This window comes from Capsicum annuum, chromosome 2 (assembly GCF_002878395.1).
Source record: "Capsicum annuum cultivar UCD-10X-F1 chromosome 2, UCD10Xv1.1, whole genome shotgun sequence".
Classification (NCBI taxonomy): domain Eukaryota; kingdom Viridiplantae; phylum Streptophyta; class Magnoliopsida; order Solanales; family Solanaceae; genus Capsicum; species Capsicum annuum.
In genome coordinates, this window is record NC_061112.1 from 141,903,681 (window position 1) to 141,927,310 (window position 23,630).

At 36.6% G+C, this 23,630-nt stretch overlaps 3 protein-coding genes and 1 long non-coding RNA gene across 4 annotated transcripts; 1 reads left to right on the forward strand and 3 right to left on the reverse strand.

Annotated features, from left to right (window-relative positions):
- Positions 1 to 1,351: 1,351 nt before the first annotated feature.
- Positions 1,352 to 5,583, reverse strand: LOC107860074 (LEAF RUST 10 DISEASE-RESISTANCE LOCUS RECEPTOR-LIKE PROTEIN KINASE-like 2.1). Its single transcript, XM_016705290.2, has 3 exons — positions 4,036 to 5,583; positions 3,148 to 3,189; positions 1,352 to 3,062 (listed from the first exon to the last, which is right to left on the reverse strand). Exons 1-3 carry the CDS (start codon positions 4,799 to 4,801, stop codon positions 1,906 to 1,908), a joined length of 1,965 nt encoding a protein of 654 aa, XP_016560776.1. The 5' UTR covers positions 4,802 to 5,583; the 3' UTR covers positions 1,352 to 1,905.
- A 151-nt stretch (positions 5,584 to 5,734) lies between these two features.
- LOC107860075 (alpha/beta hydrolase domain-containing protein 17B) lies at positions 5,735 to 14,666 on the reverse strand. Its single transcript, XM_016705292.2, has 5 exons — positions 14,051 to 14,666; positions 12,897 to 12,933; positions 6,976 to 7,212; positions 6,721 to 6,768; positions 5,735 to 6,512 (listed from the first exon to the last, which is right to left on the reverse strand). The coding sequence occupies exons 1-5, from the start codon at positions 14,344 to 14,346 to the stop codon at positions 6,111 to 6,113; spliced, it is 1,020 nt and encodes a 339-aa protein (XP_016560778.1). The 5' UTR covers positions 14,347 to 14,666; the 3' UTR covers positions 5,735 to 6,110.
- Positions 14,667 to 18,579: 3,913 nt separating this feature from the next.
- LOC107860076 (putative pentatricopeptide repeat-containing protein At4g17915) lies at positions 18,580 to 23,322 on the reverse strand. The gene is made up of 2 exons (XM_016705293.2): positions 21,021 to 23,322; positions 18,580 to 19,757 (listed from the first exon to the last, which is right to left on the reverse strand). Exon 1 carries the CDS (start codon positions 22,898 to 22,900, stop codon positions 21,518 to 21,520), a length of 1,383 nt encoding a protein of 460 aa, XP_016560779.1. The 5' UTR covers positions 22,901 to 23,322; the 3' UTR covers positions 18,580 to 19,757; positions 21,021 to 21,517.
- LOC124896066 lies at positions 19,568 to 21,306 on the forward strand. The gene is made up of 2 exons (XR_007052483.1): positions 19,568 to 19,698; positions 20,710 to 21,306. It is a non-coding gene; the product is annotated as an uncharacterized LOC124896066 (long non-coding RNA).
- Positions 23,323 to 23,630: the final 308 nt, after the last annotated feature.

Here is a 23,630-nt window from a genome sequence, read left to right on the forward strand (position 1 = left end):
GTACTAATATATCAATTTCATATTTTTTTTGGTCGGTTCAGTCTTTCTTCAAATACCAAACAAATGCCTTCAACACTAGGAAAAGTTTTAGGCACATTTAAAATATTCATATCAATTAAGAATGCGGCATATGCATCTTTCTGAGATTTTAAAAAAAAAATTCAAGGATGCAATAATGCACCGTGATGAATATTTTTCTAAAATTAACTTTCACTGATTTATTTAATACAAAAGGTATAGAGAGATATTAGTAGATCAAAAATGAGCGAAGTAAGGCCTTCCAAACATAAGTTATCCAAATAGTTTAAGTTAAGTCAATAAAGCGATTGTACTAGAACCACGGAACTCGAGGGGTGCCTCATACCTTCCCCTCAATCAACGGAATTCCTTACCCGATTTTCTGTTTTTGTAGACCATGAGAAAAAAGTCATTTCCTTTTGACTAGGGATTCAATAAGGTGACTTGGAACACCATAACTCAATTCCAATTGACTACTCTGTAATAAATTAATCCTTTGTCAAAACCATCGCTTTAATTGGAAAAACCCTTCGACTATCGATCCTTCGGGCGAAAAAAGGGTGTGACAACATGTACTGCGCTTAACTTAGTATCACTTTTGTTTTGTGAAGAACGGTAAAATTCGAATAACCAAAACCATAAAAAAGATTGTGAAGACATATTTTCTGAACAGTTAAATTATGCAATACAGACAAGAGAGGGTTACTCCAATGATAAGCACCCTTCACTCCCAACCTTGAGGTTGTGAGTTTCAGTCACCGGAGAGCAAAAAGGTGATATCTCCTAGAGAGGGGTAAAATAAAGTAAAATTATGCAATGCAAAAGAATAAGAAGTCCTAAATTGTCATTTTCCTCGAACTTATTTGTCAAGGTGACTCATTCAAAAGATCAGATGGACCCAAAGGAGAAAAAGAGTAGGTTGATTTTTCTTGTAGCAATTTTTCCAACGCCCAGTGAGCAAAATCATTCTCTCCCTGTGTGATAATTATGATTCATACGCTCTTGGCAATAATGATATGTGGGACAAAATCATCTACTTTCACACACTTAATGTTGTTTCAACCTCATGGGCAGGGGTGGAACCAGACAGGGCCGGCCGGCCTAGGGATGTTCATCCGAACCCCCTTCGGCAGAGTAAAGAAAAGTGACATTGGTGAGGTAAGAGGTAACCAAATACCTTGAGAAAATTCCAAACTGCTAAAGGAGAAAAGAAAGAAAATAACACACCCCTAGTCCTGGGACTACTCCGACAACAGTAACCCCTAGTCCTGGGACTACTCCGACAACAGTAACTAAAAACACAGGCATTACTGAGAGAATTAAAGAGACTTTGTGACGAAAATATGGAACGAATTTCCTTAGCAAACAGTTACACGCGGGCGATGATGCATCCAAGAGCTTCTGCCACTGCAGTTGAACATGTTGCATAATATACAAGTATGGAAGCTCATATGAGTAGAAAACTACAAGCTTTTCACTTCAAAATGTTGCATTTGATTATACAGGGGAAAAAGGGCATGGACTACTTTATTTTTTCAGTCACGACCTCATCTCTTGATGGCACAGATAACCATTTACACCTACAATATAATTACACTCACAGGAACTGCAGTTAGAGCTCATCCCTTGTTCGCATAAACAGGCACATGTTGGAGAAAATCATTGCAAACATTACAGCTTAGACAACTTGAAGCTAGCTTTGTGATTCACGGAACCAGATATCCTGCCTCCTCCTCTCAATTATCTTTGACCACTTGCATCAAGTGAGCCTAATTGCTCCAAAACTTTATCAGTGCTGATCAACCTCGGGATACTATTGCACTGATTGATTGACAAGTTAGTTTGAATTAGAGTAAAATATACCTACGAACTAGCATCAATTGTTTTTTACTCGGAAGAACACAAGACTCCAGAAGTGAACCTCCCTACATAGGTCATTGTGGATGTTGATGTAAACGACTTAGGGATGGATTTTGTTGGAAAAAAAGAGACAGGGTTTGGTGGAACTTGTAGGGAGTGAAGGCTTCCCTCCAGCATTTCGACTGCCTTCCCAATTGCTGGTCGATCTAAAGGCTTGGTCTGAATGCACCATAAGCCAACTAAAATCATCTTCCTTGCCATTTCTTCATCTTCTTCGTTCATGATACCTTGTAGACTTAGGTCCTTCCCCAGCTCGAGATGTTCATAGATCCAATGTGGAAAGTATACTTCACTAGTTTGGCTCACTTCAACATTGTTTCTCACTCCAACCATCTCTAGAACCAGCATGCCATAGCTGTAGACATCTGATTTGTGAGAGACGTGTCCAAATGCTCTAGAGAACACTTCTGGGGCAATGTATCCAGCAGTTCCCCTGGCACCCAACATTGATAGAATGCTCTCCTTTCTCTCGCACAATCTAGAGAGGCCAAAGTCAGATATTTTGGGGCAGAAATCTTGGTCCAAGAGAATGTTGTGAGGTTTTATGTCAAAATGCACTATTCTTGTATTACAGCCTCGGTGCAAATATTCCAAGCCTCGAGCAATCCCAATGGCGATCCTGTATAACGTAGTCCATCCCAAGGGACAAGTTGTGCCAGACGGTCCATTGTTGAGAAATTTGTCCAATGAACTATTGGGCACGTATTCATAGATTAAGGCTCTCCTATGCTTTTGGTAACAAAGTCCCAAAAGCCCTACTATGTTAACATGGGAAGTTCTACTTATACTGGCTACCTCATTTATATATTCTTCTCCGTCACCATTAGTTTCTGTCAGGACCTTTACAGCTACTTCGCGACCATCAGGTAGCTTCCCTCTGTATACTTGACCAAAGCCACCCTGTCCTATTTTATGGCTAAATGAGCCTGTTATTTTCTTTAGATCCAAATAGCTGTATAGCTTTGGAGCCTGAGATCCGTAGTTTCTCATAAATTCTTCAATTTTGCGATCTTGTGATTCAATCTTCCAGGAAATCAGTGGCTTACAGCGCGACCATCTACTTCTGAGGCAATAGATCATTGAAACTGATATTAGGACCAGCCCTCCGATACCAGCTGAGCTACCTGCATATTGATATTGTTAATAAATCGAGTACAAATGCAGAAAAGCAGATTGAGGGAATGATGCAGACACACAGGAATTCTTTACCTATTGCAACTTTCTTCAAAATGCTAAACCTTTTTCCTGAACCTGCAATATGTGCCGAAATATGAGAACTTATGTCTTATCATTCATTTCACAGCTGAAAACATCAATTCTTTCCAGAGAAGGATTTCTACCGAGCACAACTACAAAGGACTATCATGAATGAACAACTCAAGTGAACCGTGTTACAGTTTCAAAATGGGGTAAAAGGTGTTCTCTTTCACAGAAACTACAAAAGGAAAAATGAAGAAAAAGGTGGACTGAGAAGAAAAGGGTGAAACACAAGTACAAAGCAATTGATGAATGACTAGTCAGTGGCCATTCACAATCCAGAAGAGTCACCACGAGCTTTTGCTTTCTCGTGTCACAAGAGTTCAAGGACCTGTATACCTTGCTTGATCTTTCCAAGTCCATGAAGAAAGATCAAACCGAAACAAGAATTAATGTTGTATATGCTTTACAAGCAAAAGGTTTCTCAAGAAAGGAAGACGAAAATTGTTGCTCTCATCGAAGATGCACTGGACTTGAATGAGCACAAATTTACAGTCATAAGATCTAGTTCCACCATGTCTCATGAAGTGATGAATACAGTTTAAAGGAGGATGTTGGATATAAACTAGATTCATATTATGTGAATTTTTGTAGTTCATGTGTTAGAATATTGATATGAGGATTCATATATGGTTTATACATGAACTAAGGAAAAGAGTAAAATAGTAACCAAATTATGATACAAGTAATTAGGTAACGTTTGATGGTTATGTATAAATTCCTAGGAACTATAGCTATTTCATTCAGGTCAAGTTGGGACAAGTAGAGAAGAATACTTTGTCCTACAACTTGTCTTTTGTAGCAGTAGTAAATTACGAGGAACAGTCGAGAAAATATTACCGCCAGCTTGGTTTTGTCCGTTGTTGCAGTCGGTTGGACGAGTGCCATTTACACAATGGCAAGCAAAGGCTGCAGTATCTGGATTGGATCCACATATTCCACCTGACCTGACGCACTGTTGGCACGTAGAATCAGTACTTTCCGTCCAATTTACTGAAAAACCGCCAGCAATGGCTGTTCTCAGAACTTCCTTCGAAGCTGTACCACTGGCTAATGCCACAGCACTCGTTTGATTGACCCTAGTAACTACTTGGTGCTCACATCTCACTCTAGAGAAGTCGAAAGGAACCTCAATCACGGTGTATACACCAAATGTGTTGTTACTGCAAGTGAACACATTTGGAGAAGTTGGCGTTTGCGAACCAGAGAGGAGGGTGCAGCCGTAATACAGAGCAATACTCTGGTCACTGGAAACATAGCGGAAAAGATTAAAATCCAAGGAGGTGTTCTCAGGTTTGTCCAAACAAATATTACTCAGTAAATCATCTCTTGCCAAGGTTACTATTCGATTGGGAGTGTTGATCGCGATCACTCTGTATGTGATTGATGTAATAACAATTTTGGGGATGTTATTTTCGCAGTTGATCTCAAAACTTGGATGACCACAGTACTCTGGTCTGCTCCCTCCCCAGAAAGGGTAACCTCTATTCATGTTGCCGCAGCGAAACGGCTCCCTACACCTTCTGAATCGCGCATCATCTTGACAGAGAGATATGGGCATATGGAGAAGGCATAGAATGATAAATAGAACAACTGTTGAGTGCATCTTTTTCAAGCAAGTTCACCTCAATCTTCTTGTTTTTGACTTATAAGTTAAAAAACTACTATTCAGATTTCAACCTCGTCAAAGAAAGACGGCCCATTCCAACTTGACCGATCTTTCATATCAAGTTCCAACGACCAAAGTTGAAGCAAGCATTGAATCTTGGCACGTCCCTCGCCCTTCTTCGGAATGCGTGCACACCAGAAGCTTTAGCAGCCTTTTTTTTTCTTAATTTTCCAAATCGGACATCAAACAATTTTTGTGTCTCGCGCTGAACTTATATATCACTCTTATTTATAACTAGACCAAATCCCTGAGACTTCTGTTTGGTGAAGATTTTAGATAAAACGGTAAAATTTGAACAACCAAAACGCTAAAGAAATATTTTCTTTGACGGCTAAATTACGCTATACCAAAGACTAAGAGGTGTTCATTTTCTCTCGAGCTTACTAGTCAATAATCAATAAGTAGGTTGATTTATCTTAACTTGTAGCAAATGTTCCAACACGCAGTGAACCATCGCCGAATTCACCTGTCTCCTTGTATGCTGGTGATTCATTAAGACTGTTGACAATAATGATATGTGGAACAAAACCAACTACATTTCACATACTTTATGCTGTTTCAACTTCATTGGTGAACTTCAGATAAATTTTAATGGAAGGAAAGGAAGCAAAATAAAATTAGCAGAGAAGCTGAGAGTTGGGAACTTGATCAGCGACCAACTCTTGAAAGGAGGTACAGAAACATACCACAAAATACAAATGACGGAAAAAGTGACATTGGTGGGGTAGTCAAATACCTTCAGCAAATTCCAACCTCAATAACATCATACAGCTGACAGAGGATATACAAAAATAAGACAGCTAATCCTGGGACTACGACAAACAACAGTAACTAAAACACACAGCTACTATTGAAAGAGTGATAAGAGACTTTGCGACGAAAATGTGGAACGAATTTCCTTAGCAAACAGTTACACACGGTTGATGATGCATCCAAGAGCTTCTGCCACTACAGTTGCACATCTTGCATAATATACAAGTATGGAAGCTCATATGAGTATAAAACTACAAGCTTTTCATGTCAAAATGTTACATTTGATTATACAGGGGAAAAAGGGATGCACTACTTTATTATTTTTCCAGTCACCACTTCATCTCTTGACGGCACAGATAACTCAACCATTTACACCTACAATTACACTCACAGGAACTGCAGTTAGAGCTCCCCCTTGTTTGCATAAACAGGCACATGTTACACTCTCGGGACTAGTGATTAATTAATGGTACTTTCCTCTGTATTTAAGGAATCACCACACTAAGCCCTTTCTTCTCCTAAACCTGTCAACACGATCTGTGCTCATCCGAGACTTCTCAGGTTTGTTTGGCTTCTTAGTCTTTTCAAGTCGACTGTCCAAACTGTTCCTTGAAATTTCTGGAAGATCGGTTTTCAAGTCAAATGTGTCAGTGGTACCACTTTCGGCAGGTTTACTCTGATTGGCAGACTCTGTTGATGCTTTCTGGAGGCCATCAGCAGCAGGCTTCGGTTTGCCAAGGCCAATAACAAATTTCTTTAGATGTTTGATGTACTCTGGGTAAAGTTCAAGATTGCAATGTCCACCTCCATTTATCCACAAAGGTTCATATTTTTCCTTGCATAGCTCCCACAGCTGTTTCCCGTGGGAGCAGTCAACTACTTCATCTGATGTTCCCTATACATGTGTTACAATCCTTTAAGTAAAACGTTCAAAGGTAGAACCTTTGGGAGGTACAAGGCGGAAAGAGTCTAAAGTAATTTATTAACCGGCAAAAGAATCAGAACCTTTGGGAGGTACAAACACGTAAAGGATCTACAGTAATTATAATCAGTGACAGAAGGATTAAACATTGGAGAGGAAGGAAAACAGACAGAAAACTTACATGAATGACCAGAACAGGACAATTCACTGCACTAATCTTGTCAATGTTCTGAAAAAAAAAATTAGAGTAATGAAATCAGATGTTACTTTCGGAAACAGCCTTTCTACTTCATCAGAGGTAGAGGTATGGACTGCGTACATCTTACCCCCCCCAGACCCCACTAAGTGGGAATACACTGGGTTTGTTGTTGTTGAAATCAGATGTTATATGTGGAGATGGAAAAGAGTTATGTACTAATACCACTGAGTATTTTACCTTGTAAATATCAAACCAATATGTCCGCTTGACAGGGTACAAAACTCTTACACCGGACAATATTGGACTATGTAAAACAACACCTCGTAAATTGGGTACTCGTGATGCAAGATCAACAGTTGGGCCACTGCCAACAGATTGACCATAGAGTATTAGTTGTTCATCTTTGACCCCATATTGCTCCTTTAGGCATTTATATACTGCATCAATGTCCGCGTACGTATTACATTCAGATGGCTGCTTCAGAGAAAGGATAATTTCATCATAATTTAAACAGTGAACAACAAGGGAATAGACCCATATGAAACCCAAATGATTTCCCAGAACAAGCAGTGAATGAAAAATGCAAGATTACGAACCAAAGCTTTCTTACATACCTAAATTTGTTAATACATTAAGTAGAAAAATATATAAAGAAAGAAAAGCGAGTTTTAACGCCCAAAACAACATTCTAATAAAAGTTCCACACGCCCAAATCACCTAGCAAGGTTGCCAGCATCTAGAAACTAAAGAAACGAGGTAATAACTAAAGAATTATTCAGGTTTGGAACCCATGAATAAGTTTTAAGAATGTACAAATCCTCCAACCCAATTACTGATTTAAACATTTCCTTTTCGAAAAAAAAAGGCTTTAAGCATGTACAACCCCAATTGGTGAAACCTCAATGGCTCTAGCTCTTCCAGCATCATCAAAACTTTGACAAGGCATACATCTTTCGCCTTATCATATGATATAGATAGTACGTACCTAATTTTCATTTCAAGTACCATTTGAACAATTAGCTAATTGTTGAAAACTTTGACAAGGCATACTTTCACACACCAAATTAAGTTGCGAAGCTAATAGTTGAAACAATACTTGAAATGATATAAATTCAAGTCAATGCAAAAGGCATGAAAAGAGATTTGAATACAGATTTCTAATTATTTTGATAAAATATTTCATTGAAATGCTATTTGCTTCAATAATTTACATTCATTAGTATTATGCTTCTATGAGCTAAATGATTTGAAATAGCACTTGTTGAATACTTTGAGTCTTAGATATTCATTTGATAAATGCTTTGATAATTTGAGGAGAAGATTTTATATTTGATTTTATTTAAATGAGTTGGATTGGTTATAATGCCATGATTTGATAAAAGTGGATCTTTTAAGACTACTAGGACATGAATTTATTTTTTAGCATATTTAAATATTTTGTAAGTTAGTTGTGCTCACCGAGATGGACTTCATATAAATTTCAATTGCCACATGAAACTACACGTGGCGGTGTAGGCATAATCTCTACCTAATGGTAAGGATCTAAGACAAAGTGCCCCCGTGAGAAGGTACTAGTATTGTGCTATAATAGCATGGTTGATTCGATTCGTGAGTACACTAATTATGATGAGATTACATAAGCAAGTAGGGTATATGATACTTGCCGCTACGTTGATCACCTAGTTCACCTTCTATCTTGTGTCGGTGTTGGTATAGTACCACCCGTGAAAGGTATAGAATATTTGAATATGTTTAGGATTAAGGAGCAAAAAGTGATTTTTATGATTCAATTCAATTGAAATTACAACAACAATATACCAAGTGTATTCCCACCTAGTGGGGTCTAGGGAGGGTAAAATGTACGCAGTCCATACCACTACCACCGAAGAAATAGAGAGGTTTCCGATAGATCCCCGGCTCAGGAAATTCAATTGAAATTACAACAACAACAAACCCAGTGTATTCCCACCTAGTGGGGTCTGGGGGGGTAAGATGTACGCAGTCCATACCTCTACCTCTAAAGAAGTAGAAAGGTTGTTTCCGATAGACCCCTGGCTCAAGACACGAGATACCACAACACATAGTAAAGCACAGAAGCAGATTACATAACATAAATACGTCGCCCATAAGTAATATAAAACAGAGGAAAGCAGAGGCAAGCACACAGATTCGTAATAAAACATGGCACACGGAACCCGGAATCATAACAGGAATAAAACCCCCACCAAGTAATTCCCTACACTAGCGACCCAAACTGGCCCTAGTCCTCTGCCCTAATTCGCGTCCTCCAGACCTTCCTATCTAGGGTCATGTCCTCGGTGAGCTGTAACTGCTCCATGTCCCGCCTAATCACCTCACCCCAGTACTTCTTCAGCCTACCCCTACCCCGCTTAAAACCATCCAACGCTAGCCTCTCACACCTACGGGCCGGGGCATCCATGCCCCTCCTCTTCACGTATCCGAACCATCTCAATCGGGCTTCCCGCAACTTGCACTCCACTGAAGTCACACCAACCTTCTCCCGGATAGTCTCATTCCGAACTCTATCCCCTCTAGTCAGCCCACACATCCAGCGCAACATCCGCATTTCTGCCACCTTCATTTTTTGGATGTGGGAGTTCTTAACTGGCCAACACTCCGCTCCATACAACAAGGCCGGACGGACTACCACCCTGTAGAATTTGCCTTTAAGCTTGGACGGCACCTTCTTATCACACAGCACCCCCGACGCGAGCTTCCACTTCATCCACCCCGCCCCAATACGGTGCGAGACATCCTCATCAATCTCACCGTTACTCTGGATCACGGACCCAAGATACTTGAAATTATCCCTCTTACATACCTCCTGTGCTTCCAGCTTCACTACTACCTCATTCTCCCGCCTCACGTCATTAAACTTGCATCCCACATACTCTGTCTTGCTTCTGCTCACCCTGAATCCTTTAGACTCAAGGGTTTGCCTCCACACCTCTAATTTGTCATTCACACCCCCTCGAGTCTCATCTATCAGAACTACATCGTCTGCAAAAAACATACACCACGGCACCTCCCCTTGAATACGCCGCGTCAACACATCCATCACCAACGCAAACAAAAAGGGACTAAGAGTAGATCCCTGGTGTAATCCTGTCAGGACAGTGAAATGCTCTGAGTCTCCTCCCGCCGTCCTCACCTGGGTTTTCGCTCCATCATACATATCCTTAATTGCTCTGGTATATGCCAGCGGTACTCCACTCACCTCCAAGCATCTCCACAGCACCTCCCTGGGGACTTTGTCGTAAGCCTTCTCCAGGTCGATAAACACCATATGTAGATCCTTCTTCCTTTCCCTATACTGTTCCACCAATCTCCGTACCAGGTGGATTGCCTCCGTCGTCGAGCGGCCGGGCATAAATCCAAACTGGTTTTCCGAAATAGACACTATCCGTCTCAGCCTCACCTCGACCACTCTCTCCCAGATCTTCATAGAGTGACTCAATAACTTAATCCCCCTATAGTTATTGCAACTCTGAATGTCCCCCTTATTCTTATAGAGAGGGATCGTGGTACTCCACCTCCAAGCCTCGAGCATCTTTGCCGTCCTGAAGATTTCATTAAACAATCCAGTCAACCACCTTACACCAGCCTCTCCAACGAACTTCCAAAACTCCACCGGTATCTCATCCGGCCCCGTCGCCCTACCCCTTGGCATCCTGCGAACAACCTGTCTAACCTCTTCTACCTTAAAACGTCTACAATTGAAATTGAATTCAATAATTAATTATTTTGTGAATGAAACTGGAAGTTAATAAGGTTGAGTTGAAATAAACTTACATTAGATCCTTCATTTCAAATGTAAGAAAATTGTGATTGATATTAATGCATTTTGTTTTAGGTCAAATAACACTTGCACTAATTTCCTAATAATGTCTTGTCCCAGCTTTGAGTGAGAGAAGGTCAATGATACTTATTGAGTACTGTAATAGTGTACTCAACCCTCTTTGGCCCCCCTCTATTTTCCATATTTCAGGATGAGGCATGGCACGTGATATAAGTGGATAGGGCTACGGCGACTCTCTTCTTAAGGTATACGTTGAGGCGCCACTCTTATTCTGTGGTAGCTAGTATGTTCCTTCTTCCTTGCTTTAGTCGGAAATTGTCCCCAGAGTTTAATTCTACTCCATTGTATAGAGGCTACATAGGTAGTTGCATAGGGTAGTAATAATAGGAGTGTATATGACATACATGACAAATGAAAAGACATCTATTTTATTTTTAATTATATTATTCTTACCAAAATTCATGTATGGTTTGGAAGTTGAGATCATTTCATGATTGATAAAATTTTCAAATGGCTTCTGTGGTTGGTTCAAATGCATATGGTAGGGGTGCATCATATTGGTTTGGTTCGCTCGGGTAGGGTAGTGAGTCAGATGCCGGCCAAGTGGATATAGGGTGTGACACAAAAACAACGAACATTAATGGTCAGAGTTGTCAGGAGTTTAATGACTAAACACAAGTCCATTGCCAATACTACACCTTGCGCATTTCTGTCTAGGTAAAAACTTGCCATTTTAAGACAACCAACACTAGCAGTTAAGTCAGCAGAGTGTATTGCAGGTTCCAGGTAATTTCACACACCCAACCACGTGAACTAGTTTGGTTAGAAGGTGCTTCAACTTGTGGTTGTTATGACAGTGGAGAAACTAAGCCAAAGGTTAGGTAACATATACCGTGGTGCTGAAAGAGCATTGATGTGTCCTATAATATCTGCTGAATAGTCAATATTCAATATTAAATGCTACCTTAAAACAATCAATGTTACTATGTTCTTGCGAATAATGCTTTCAAATTATAGGGGACATATTCCCCCCTCCCCACCCCAAGCATAAAAAGTAAAAGAAGGTACACAGTCCTTGTATATTTGGCTATTTGCAAGTGAGCAGAAAAAGAAAACCATTGTATTTATGGTTAATTGCACATCGCAAAAAGCCCCAAGAGTCCTTGTATATTTGCAAGTGAGCAAAAAAGAGAACTATTCTCTATGTGGTAATTAGCACAACACAGAAAGCCCCAAGATTGACTTTATGGTTTGGAAATGATTCTTCTGCATTTTTATCATCAGTTGGAGACTGATTTGCCTCAGAGAATCTTAGGAGTTAAAAGTTTCAGACCATGTAGCAATACGGGTGACAAATGGTGTCAAATGATTAATACGAGGTCTGAAAGGGAGGTGATATAACACTGACATCATCCTTGGGCTGTGTGCTAAACTTTTGTGTAAGAAATCTAGAGAAAATATTTTTTTCCTTTTAATAAATAAGAAATCTACAAAAACTGCACAAACAAAGATTTTGAAAAAAAAAAAATCCTTCAATATTTACATGAGAGTTGCAGAAGAATTTAGTAAATACGATATGCCTACATATAAAATCAACACTACAACAACAACAACAACAAACCCAGTGTATTCCCACTTAGTGGGGTCTGGGGGGGTAAGATGTACGCAGTCCATACCTCTACCTCTGATGAAGTAGAAAGGCTGTTTCCGAAAGACCCCCGGCTCAAGTCACGAGATATCACACAAACACATAGTAAAGCACAGAAGCAGATGACATAACATAGATACGGCACCCATAAGGAATATAAAACAGAGTAAAGCAGGAATGCAGGAATATAAAGCAGAGGAAAGCACACAGATTCGTAATAAACATGGAACACGGAACACGGAACACTGAATACGGGATCATAACAGGAATACACCCCCCCCAATTAATTCCCTACCCTAGCGACCCGAACTGGCCCTAATCCTCTGCCGTAATTCGCATCAACACTAATATAACAATTATAGAGCTTAAGGATGAGGTTGACAGCTAACTTCTACCATATCTTAGTAGCATTTTACTTATAATCTTCTGAAATTTTAATGAATTTTAATGAAGTCCAAAAAGGCAAAAATTAAACGTCTATAATTTAACAAATATAATTGCAAGTTAGCAAGCAGGTCGATAAAGACCCTTCTCAAACCAGATGTCACTTTTCTTACTACTAATCATGTTAATAAACAAGTAACAAACTGAAACAGGTGAAGGCAGTAAGGTTTTTCTCTTTGACCCTGCTTTGTTTATGGAGAACAAAAAGCTGTCAAGTGCATATGAATGAGGAAGCAGGTATCTAACCTTTCCACTTGACTGTCCGTATCCAGAGTAATCATACCTAAACAAGAAACCATATGAGCAAGTCAGGATGGTCTGAGAAATCAAATGGCAATCCTACTGTTAAATTTGACATTTGAAAAGCTCTAGATTTGAAGCAAAAGAATTCTTTATGTAAGAAACTAGAGAGACAGAGAGATCAGAGGGGTTTCCCCATAGTACTATTATCTTCATCGGAGGTCTTCCAGATGCAAGTCAGTCATTATAGGTCAAATTGCACACAAAATAGAAAATGGACATGAATATCTACAATCTAGTATACAGTATTAAAGCCAAATCAAGCAGCTTGCTTGAATTGGACTCTGACCTCTAACTTGGCTTGCTTCTATGTCTATTTGATTATCAAATTATTATCCACTTGTAATCATGTATCAAGAATAGCATCAATGTTAGAAAGATCAAAGCACAAAATAACAACTTCATGCCATCAGCACCTTATGTTAGTCACATTTCAGAAACTTAGTCCAACAGTGTGTACTATTGTTTAAACAAACAACTCACTCAAATTTTCTCCAATTTTGTAAAATCTCAAAAAGAATTCTTAAAGGTAGGAAAATCACAACACAAAATAATAGTATCATATTACTGTCACCTTACAGGAGAATCAAAATATACAGCATAAAGTAAGCCCATGTTTCGTAAACATGTTTTAAACACGTTAGATCAAAACAGACAACTCCCTCAAACTTTCTCCAATTTTGTTAGATCGCAAGAAAATTCTCAACTTATGGTGTGTTCTACCAAAGATGCCTAATTTATGCTCAAATTAAATGTTTTGGAGCCCCAAAAATGTTAGTATTTTACTTCCATATTCAAATAATATCTAACAATATTCCCAACCTTCAAGGCTTCAACCCATTCTTATTCTCAGTTACTTCACAAGCTGTGTTTTCCAGTGCTTAAATAGCAGCCCCGTGCACTGCCGCTATGCACGGGTCAGGGAGGGCCGGACCACAATGGTTTATTCTAGGCAGCCTTCACTATATTTCTACAATAGGCTATTTCCAATTTCTAGATACCACAAAATTAGAACAACAAAATATCAAATTGAGCAAACAAACTATATACTATATAGAATTGAAAAACTAAATAATGCTAAAAAGGAGAGCTTTAATTACCCAATGAGATTAACACGAAGACGGAGGCTCAATTCAACAAAGAGCTCAAACATCTGACCCAAATCAGCAGCATTACCATGAGAATACAACAAGGTAGCTGACGCCTTTGGATGCTTTACATGAACGGCCACGATTTCATTTCCACGGCGAGTACGAAGCTTCAAAAAGTCTACTCCATCTCTTCTAGCTACTTCAGGTATACTAAACTCCCCGTCGTCGGCGACCACCGTGTACGACGGCGGAGTCGGTGGAAAAAATGCGAACTTAGCGGCGATGGAAGAAGTTACTCCTCCCATTTTTTTCTACAGTGACTTAGTGCTGCTGCACCAATCATAAAGCAAACGCCTTTTTTGTTATATTGTCGTTGAGGGCGGCGCGTGGAGGTTTAAGGGGGCGCGTGGCGTTTGAAAAGAGAAGAAGAAGAATATGTTAGACTGGTAAAAAGGTTGTTGGAGGAAGAGGGATTGTATAACGTTGGAATTTTCGGATTTTATGTACTAGTATTTCTTTAGTATGCGATTGTTGTGTGTGAAATATCCACAGAATACTGACAGCTTCTAATATATGTCAGAGTCCTGCAAACTAAATTATTCCAAAATATGTTTTGGGATTATAATTTTTTGAATTAATTTATTTTATTTGATAGATGAAAATACTTAGAATTAAGCTCACGATAAAATTTAGAGTGAAAAAACGCATTTAAAGAATTTTATTTTTTTGAGTTTTATATGGACTATAAAGTGTGTGAGTTTCTTAGTGAACTATTAATACTATTATCAAAGCATAACTTTCAATAGAGAAAAAGTGAACACTTAATATTTGAGGTGTGCATTGATAAATAATTTGCGATAGTTCACGTAAAAGATTTATACACTTTATAGTCAATATGACATCAAAAAACAAAGATACATTATATAAATTGTTATCATTAAATTTAGAATTTGTATTATCAATCAAAATAAATATAAATTTAATTTCAAACTTAATCATCAAACATTTTACTTTATCTCGTGTATCAAAAGACCCCTTAACGTCATAGCAGTGGCCACATTTTGCTTCATAAAATAATAAATTCAATTATAAAAAACTTAAATGAGTTTTCGATCAAAAGTATAAATAAAGAATATCTATGATGACTGCTTGATTATTAACTTTCGTTTTTTTAGAGATTTTTTTTTTTTTTTTGAGTTATTAATCAATTTTGTAACTTAATCTTATGAATTATGATAGCTTTATTTTCTAACCACATAAGAAGGTAACGCAACTTAATGGACTTTATTTTGAATGTTCTTATTAGTTCTTGTAACATAATCGAGTGATTACTTAATACTAATATGTAACGCTCACATTAAAGAATAAAATTCGGACTCATCATTCAACTTCGTATTTAAAAATACAAAATTGTAAGTTTCGAAAATTGATTTTAGAAGCTTTCAAATGTTTGCTTATAAATTTTTTATTGTGTTTTATGTCCGTCCATATACAATTTCAGCTTTAAATTATACTTCTTCTTTTTAAATCTCAACCAAGTAATATTCAGAAGAAAATGTTAGTTCAACAAAGCAAAAAATATTATTAAAATGGTGTACCAACCAACCACTATGATGAGAATAACGCCGTCTCCAAAATACTATATATTCCTCACGTTTTGTGCATATCATTGACATGTTTGCAGCTGGAGAATGTTGATACTTCTTGACGGCCGTTTGGCTTGCGGTATTAAAGTTAATAATTTCAGGATAAAATAATAATGTTAAAATAAATTTTTTATTATACATTTAGTTGTAAATATTTGGAATAACTTATTACGAGATTAATAATTAATTTCGAAATAAATTATCCATCCAATTGGTGGGATAATAATCCCAAAACTATTTCTCTTTGATATAATATTATACAATGACTAAAATACCTTCAAAATCTATGATTTCATTTCACACATCTCTCTCTATATATACTAGTATTTTAATTATGAATTTTTAAAAAAATTAAATACTTAATAATTTTGACATAAATTTTATATTTACATTAAAAACTTATTAGCAATATATAATAATTGATCAAAAATTTAAATCTAAAATTCAAAATTCTTTTACCATCATTATCCCCAATTATCCGCTTTCATTGACCTGTCTTACATAAAGTATTTCTTTTAATTCACCCATATATATATATTTTTATTTATGAATATATTATACGTTAAATTTATTTGAATAATTATTGTCTAAAAAATAATAAAAGTATCAACACCATTGTTGAACTACACATTTTAAATTAAATAGTTTTTTAATCATTTGAAAATTGATTATTATGGTATATATTAATTAAAATGAATTTTAATATATTATATGAGTGATATGCGTTTAAATGAAATGAAATAAACAATAAATCCTCTTTTATTTTAACAAACTTAAGTTGAAAGTTTTTATTTCAAACTAAATAAGATGTATTAAGATTTTTTTTGAATACATACGACATAATCATGGAAAGGCACACGCAAAAAAATTAAAGCGAAATAAGATGAAGGTTTTATTTTTAAAAATAAATATTTAAAGCTTGAAAAGAAATTATATAAAAAAAGAGTTAAATAAGATGGAGGGTATTTTTGTAATCACTTAATTTATTCTTAGAAATTATACCATCCATATTATTTTGAATACAACAAATCAAATACTCAATAAAAAATTATCCCATCATAACTAATCCGAGCATAAGTTTTCAACCAAACGACCCACGAGAAATGATATTATTATTGTTACTATTATTTTCCAAAGAAGGGCTAACAATGGGTGAGACTATCTAATGAAGGTTGTTATTGTTGACCAATTAGTATTATGAGATTGGTGCAGCAAGTTGAAAGATGCAGCCAAGGAGAAAAAGGCTTTGGTACAACAAAGTCTTTTCTTCTTTCTTGTTTATAAAATTGTGTACTTGCCAGCCTGAGGAATGATAATAACGGCCTAACGTATCTATGGAAAACATTATTAATTGGAGAGCATCAATTATCAAGATTGTCCTTTCAGGTCAAACTAAAAGAAAGAGAGAGACAGAGTTAATGGAACACGTCAACATAATCCCATCTGTTGTACCATTTTCATTTTTTTTTTTTATACTCGTGATGTTCGTATCAACTTAGACATTTTAACCTATTTCACTAATATCTACTACCTCTAGCAAGATAAATATTTTTTTTAAGTAAAAAATGTGTGAAGTTACACTTTATCAAGTAGAAGTTATATGGAACAGCCAACTAAATAAAAAGGATTGGAGTACATAAGATGTTATGTGTGGAGTTGAAAGGGCATCGGATGGAAGACTAGAGCCGCATATACGATTTGAAGTTAATGAGTTTTTATAGCAATATTAAATTAATATATATTAAAATAAGTGAGTTCACATTCGAATATTTAATACTATTATTTAATGAATTTCTTAATTACACATAAAATCGACACCAAAATTATTAAATTTAAGTGAACACACGTATGAAATCCACCATGAATGAGATGGTTATCTGTTTCCCTTATGTCACAATAAGACAAAAATCAAAAGCAAAAGAGACACAAGAAATACCCCTTTTATTACGTAAAGAAATAGTGTCCCATATGATTGAAACTTGGAAATACAATATAAAAAGTTGAAGAGAAATGTCAATCTTCTACGCAAAGAAATTCTATAAAGCGGCACTTTATATTTAGGCATAGCCATTAAGTCCTATAGCCAGCTACGAATAAAAAAGAGAACAATATTTAACTAAGTACTTGTTTTAGAGTTGTATTGAATAATGATTTATGAACGTGATGAAGAGAATGATACATAGTGGAATTATAATCCATTTCTTTATTCTGTAAGAATAGAATCACTAAGAATATCTGGCAAGCTACTATTCGACTATAAAATTTTAGCACTTAAAGTAATACGCCCATGAGAATTATGAATGCGTCAGAATTTTGATGTTCAGTCCAAAATAATTCAGAAGGGAAAATAAAAATATGAAAAATGATGGCTACATCAAACCAATTAATTTAATCTTAGCAATTACAGATTAACATAAAAGTATATATTTCTTAACCCTGGCAAAAGGGTAAATGTATATATAAAAAACACACGTCTTATATTTATTGAGATATCAAGGTAGACAAAGGAATAATTGGAGAGATGTGATTAAACAGGACACGATATATATTCAGTTCAATTCATTAGAGACTCGGCCCCAAATATGTCAGTATAGAGGTCAAGAATTATGGTAGAAGGTTAAGAGGTAGTAGAGCACTTTGTGTTATAGTGTACAGTAGGATTTTAGTTTGGAGCATCTATACAGCATACTCAGTGTATTCTCACCTAGTGGGATCTGGGGAAGGTAGAGTGTACGCAGTCCATGCCACTACCTTAGGTGAAGTAGAGAGGCTATTCCCGATAGACCCCGGCTTAGAATCAATAATAATATAACAGACAATACATAAATGCATATAAACTTGTACAGTATGCAAAATAAACTAACAACACTAGCCACAAGATAATACTAAAACTATAAATCTGAAACCATAGACAACACTCAACACCTACAAACAAGAAACTTCAAACACAAATGCAGAACACATCTATGTGTTCCTTTATTAGTATAATCACAAGTATGCTAGCATTATCGTAGCTTCAATCTTATTACTACTGTTGTTTCTTTTACTTTACACGTAATTTTCTTTCTTCAATATTTTCGGCACATTTTTTACTTTCTCAAACCATTTTTTGAAAAAATAATTTTCTTGAGCCGAGGATCTTATTGGAATCGGTCTCTCTACTCCACAATGATAGAGGTAAAATATGCGTACACCCAACGCATCCGCATCCTCTCTGAATAGCACTTGTGAAAATATACTAGTATATCGTTGTTTGTATAGACACTGGGTGTAGGTGCAAGGGAATATAGAATGATTTAAGAAGAAAGAAAAAGTAATAAAAGGAGAAAGAGAAGGGAAAGGGTAAGGCAAGGAAAAGGGGGAAAGATAATAGGCAAAGTAATGGACCACACCACAACAATCACCCCATTGTATATTGCACAGTACAATAATAATGCGCAGAGCAATCAGTCACCTTCAATACCAAAAGCCATAGAACAGTGGCATTACGACATGTCACGATGAGCAACTACTAGTGTACATGACTCTTGTTTCCGCATTCTGCCAAAACATCTTTACCATTTTTCTCTGCTTGGTCAATAACTCATGTCATTCTTCATTGAGCTATCTGTGTCTTTTGCAATCCACCGCTCATTAATCTTTTAACTTTTAATAAGATCCAAACACGTATAAGTCTGGTCAGCTTATATGCATCTCGACTATTCCGTTGCACAACACCACATGTATTCAATAACTCTGCTCACTGTACTTTTGCATGTCAGCCTTTCAAATTTCTAGAGCAGGTTTTCTATTGATTAGATTTTCAGGACCCAAGTTAGGGGAGAACATATCATGAGCAAGAAATCAAATCAAGTTCTAATCTGGAAACATACTAAAAGGAGTCCATTGTCAGTGTCTAAGCTTTGGGTTCGCAGGACACTCTCTTGAAAAAAAGTGGAGAGACATTTGGGCTGAAGATGAGCTGATTCCGCATCCACTCAGGGTCATCTCAAAGTCCCCAGTAACAAAACGGTACACCAATTCTGGATCTTCAGATGCATTCTTTATTCATGTCAAACTAAACGAAAATCCTGCAAAAATCACAAGGATGACTTTCACAAATATAAGTTCCAACAGAGCTCAATTCCCACAATAAATGACCCTCTATGCATCAAACTAGATATAATGAGCAAGTAGATTGTCTCATAATCCACAACACAAACATATGGATACCTACTCCATGTCAATATGTGTGAACTGAAAATAGGCAAAGAACATAAAGCAAGTTACATAAAGACCTCCAAAAGTTCCCGTCATGTAGTAATTTCGGTTAGATGATTAAACTAAATTTGCAGGTAAACCAGGCACAGAGACTCAATTTGCTATCTTAAGCCCTACTAGTACACTGCAGTGAAGTGTATCAATCCAAATCACTAATGTAGATCAACCAGCTTCAGGCCTACTTTAAATTGGAAATGAAAGATCAACAAAGGCAACATTGGAAAATTCAAAATTCTGATTCTTCTAAATGAAAATTGACATCAAATAGCTGGCTTATAGAGGAAGACTAAGTGATTCCCTCTAATTTGGTGATTTCTAGAAATTAACAATTAATGCTCCATCAAGATTGCTTTAGATCAACTAAGTTCATTGAGTGTCCAAAGTGACCAAGTTCTTTTGAGTGGCCTTGTTTCACATTATCTCTTAACTCCTCGGAGCAATACGAACTAAAATCAATATACAGAAACTTACAGTAACCACTTGCCCCGATTTTTCAATTTATTCAAACTTTGAATTTCAGTTTTCAGTTTAATTGAGAGGAGAAAAACAAAGCAAAGCAGGAGAATCAAAAGCAAGTAGATGGATATACCGCGAATAGTAATTTATTAGGTCAAAATAATTTTGTAGCAAAATAAAACCTACAAATTTACACGAAATAAAACTCAAGTCATCTTTAAGACAAATTTTTTATGACTATTGAAACTTTGAACAAGTACTTCTACAAATATCAAAGATCTCAGCAGGGATTATCACATATTGCAGCTTAGGAGGTAGAAAATGGAAGTTGCACGGAAGACAAAAGGGCCCTAAAGAATAAAAATAGCAAGATCTAGGACTACGGAACTCGTCCAGAAATTGCCAATTGACTCATGAAGTGCTGATATGCATAATTCTTCATTTTCCACAATGGTAGAAAATTTAATACAAACTTCCCCTGAACAATGCCTTGGAAGATGCACGTGCCTGGATAGATATCAGTCGCACAGTCACCAAAAATATCCCATCCAAATGACAGTTAGATAAGAGGAGATATTGCAGATTCAAAACAATAGTACCTAACAGTTAGGACAAACCTGAATTGTCAACATTTCTTCTACGACAAGCAGGCTGAAGAATGTTGTCTGAAGGTTAGAATAGTAAAGTCCACAGCTCAACTTTAGTGCATAAATTATCATATTGTGAAAGACGATCAGAGAATACCACTGACCTCAGTATGCCAATATGAACTCATACTAGGTTATGCAGATCCAGTTGGAATGTCTTCCCTGGGAGACAGAGCAACTGTGCCTTGTAAGCTGAGCAAATAAATTTCATGCTTGAACCATCGGCATCTGGAAGGGAATCTCCAAATGCTTTTATATTGTCTGCTCAAAACTGACAGTGCGGTATTGAGTTTGTCTCTTACAAGAAGATTGAATACTTCTACTCACCTAAAACTGGTTAACATAGGTTGTATTCTCAGTTGCATTATCCCTCACAATTTTCAGCTTCCACAAAATCGTTATAATGCAGAACCTTAGCCAATAAATAAGTTTAAAACTTCAGTGGCAAAGTTGAGCACCATTCTTTATCAATAATGCAAAAGCTTAGTCAGTCGAATTTTCGATTGGACCTTCCTTGCTTCATGCGTAAGTCCACAACTACGAAGACCATCAATAACAATTCGTTTATCTGATTTAAGAATTTTCATGCCACCTCTAATACACGATAGTAGCAACTTAGATGCTGCACGAAACCTCCTAGCTTTGCAAAGACCACGGACTATGGTAGAGTAAGTAACAGAGTCTTTCACATCCATTGACTCAAATATCTGCGTAGCATAATCCAAGTGACCAGCTTTACACAACCCATTGATAAAAGAATTCCACGCAACCAAGTTAGAATCAAAACCCGTCTCACTCATACGGTTCAACTGTTGTTGTGCCTCTTGTAAATTACCAGTCCTGCACAAGCCATCAATCAAAATAGCATGGGTGTACTTGTCAGATTCCAAGCCTCCTTTTTCTGCCTCGTATAACAATTGATAAGCATTATCCAGCTGACCTTCCTTACAATATAGATTGAAAATGGTATTAAAAGACACAATATTAAGGCTAAAGCCACTTGTAATAATATATCCCAGGTACTCATTGGCCTCAGTTATCCTGCCAGTTTTAAGTAACAGACTTGCGACTGTACAGTAAGCAAAGGCATCGTACGTATATCCTTTACTTCTCATCTCTGCAAAGATTTTAAAGCCTTCTTCAAATTGTCTATATCTGAAGCAACATTTCATCACTGTCGTACAAGTGATGGCATTCGGGATATGACCTGATTCTACCAATTCGTTGAGGAACCTTCTTGCATCTTTTCCTCGTCCTGACTCGCACAACCCATGAATAAGAATGTTGTAAGTTACTACCTGAGGAATAAATCCATGACGCTTTAAACTCCTAAATAACATTAGGGCATTCTCAGCATATCCATTCATACACAAACCATTAATTAAAATATTGAATGTTGCTGAATGAACAGAAACATCTCTCAAAAGTATATCTTGAAAAACCCTGTACCCTTCGTCTGGCTTTCCCAATTTAAAAAAACAATTCATTAACGTGTTGTAACTCCAAATATCAAGAAGAATACTCATTTCAAACATTTCATCAAACAGGTCTGGACATTTAGATAACAGGCAGTATCTGGCAGCTCCGGCAATCAAAGAGTTATACGTGATAATATCAGGGTTAATTCCAGCGTTCTTCATCCTATGAATTATGGAATAACCAACATCTATGCCAACAAAGCGGCAATATGCAGCAATCAATGTGTTGTAAGTGACAACATCTGGTTGAAGTCCAATTCCTATGCCATCAACTATAACACCTTCAGCTTTCTCCAATTGTTTGGCTTTACAAAGAGATGCTACACAAACATTCATTAACCTTGTTGATAATTTATTCTTGATTCTCTGCATCTACTTCAACAGTTTACACCTGAAAATTGAAGTACTTTCAAACAAAAGTTACCATTTTTCAAAGAATAGCATGTTGTGTATACTCTCTCGTCCCAATTTAAGTGTTTACTCTCCTTTTTGATCTATTTCAAAAAGAATCTCTTTCTATATCTAGTAAATTTTTCAATTCCAATATTCTAGTTAGCAAATTTAAGACTACACACCGACACGCGTCTTTAATTTATGACAACAAAATTTAGTTTCCCTTTATTTTACAAATTCGACGCTCAGTCAAACTACGACATTTAAATTAATAAGCATTCTTTCCGTTCTGAATTAATTCTTATGAAAATTAACAAAATTCTTAAAATGTTCAATGCATATGAAAATATTTTAAAAATACAGAATCATAAATTGGCACACAATAACAATGCACAACTGAAAAGAACAAATACCTTAAAAACAACAAATAAACAAATACCGGGGACAGCCGGAAAATTTCAAAAGACTTTCGACTGAGTTTTACGAAGAAAGCCCATAAAGTATATCTAAATGTCAATTACATCCTTATTGTATTGCAATTAACAAGAGTCATCGTAAAAGTGTCAAAAAGTGAAATAGTCTGATCCAACGTTAGTGTGCCCGTCTAAATTAACGGTGAACCCAGCATGTACAATGTACGTGACTCAATTTATGTTGGAAAGTTATGAGTTGTTACTTGTTAGGAAATGTTTTAAATTTAGTCCCGAAT

Coding starts and splice junctions, on each gene's coding strand:
- LOC107860074 (XM_016705290.2), bottom strand. CDS start 4,801: ATGCACTCAACAGTTGTTCTATTTATCATTCTATGCCTTCTCCATATG. Junction 3,190..4,035: donor CGGACAAAACCAAGCTGGCG/GTAATATTTTCT, acceptor CACATATTGCAG/GTTCAGGAAAAAGGTTTAGC. Junction 3,063..3,147: donor TTTGAAGAAAGTTGCAATAG/GTAAAGAATTCC, acceptor ATCAATATGCAG/GTAGCTCAGCTGGTATCGGA.
- LOC107860075 (XM_016705292.2), bottom strand. CDS start 14,346: ATGGGAGGAGTAACTTCTTCCATCGCCGCTAAGTTCGCATTTTTTCCA. Junction 7,213..12,896: donor ACGGACAGTCAAGTGGAAAG/GTTAGATACCTG, acceptor TCTCTGAAGCAG/CCATCTGAATGTAATACGTA. Junction 6,513..6,720: donor GTCCTGTTCTGGTCATTCAT/GTAAGTTTTCTG, acceptor ACACATGTATAG/GGAACATCAGATGAAGTAGT.
- LOC107860076 (XM_016705293.2), bottom strand. CDS start 22,900: ATGCAGAGAATCAAGAATAAATTATCAACAAGGTTAATGAATGTTTGT.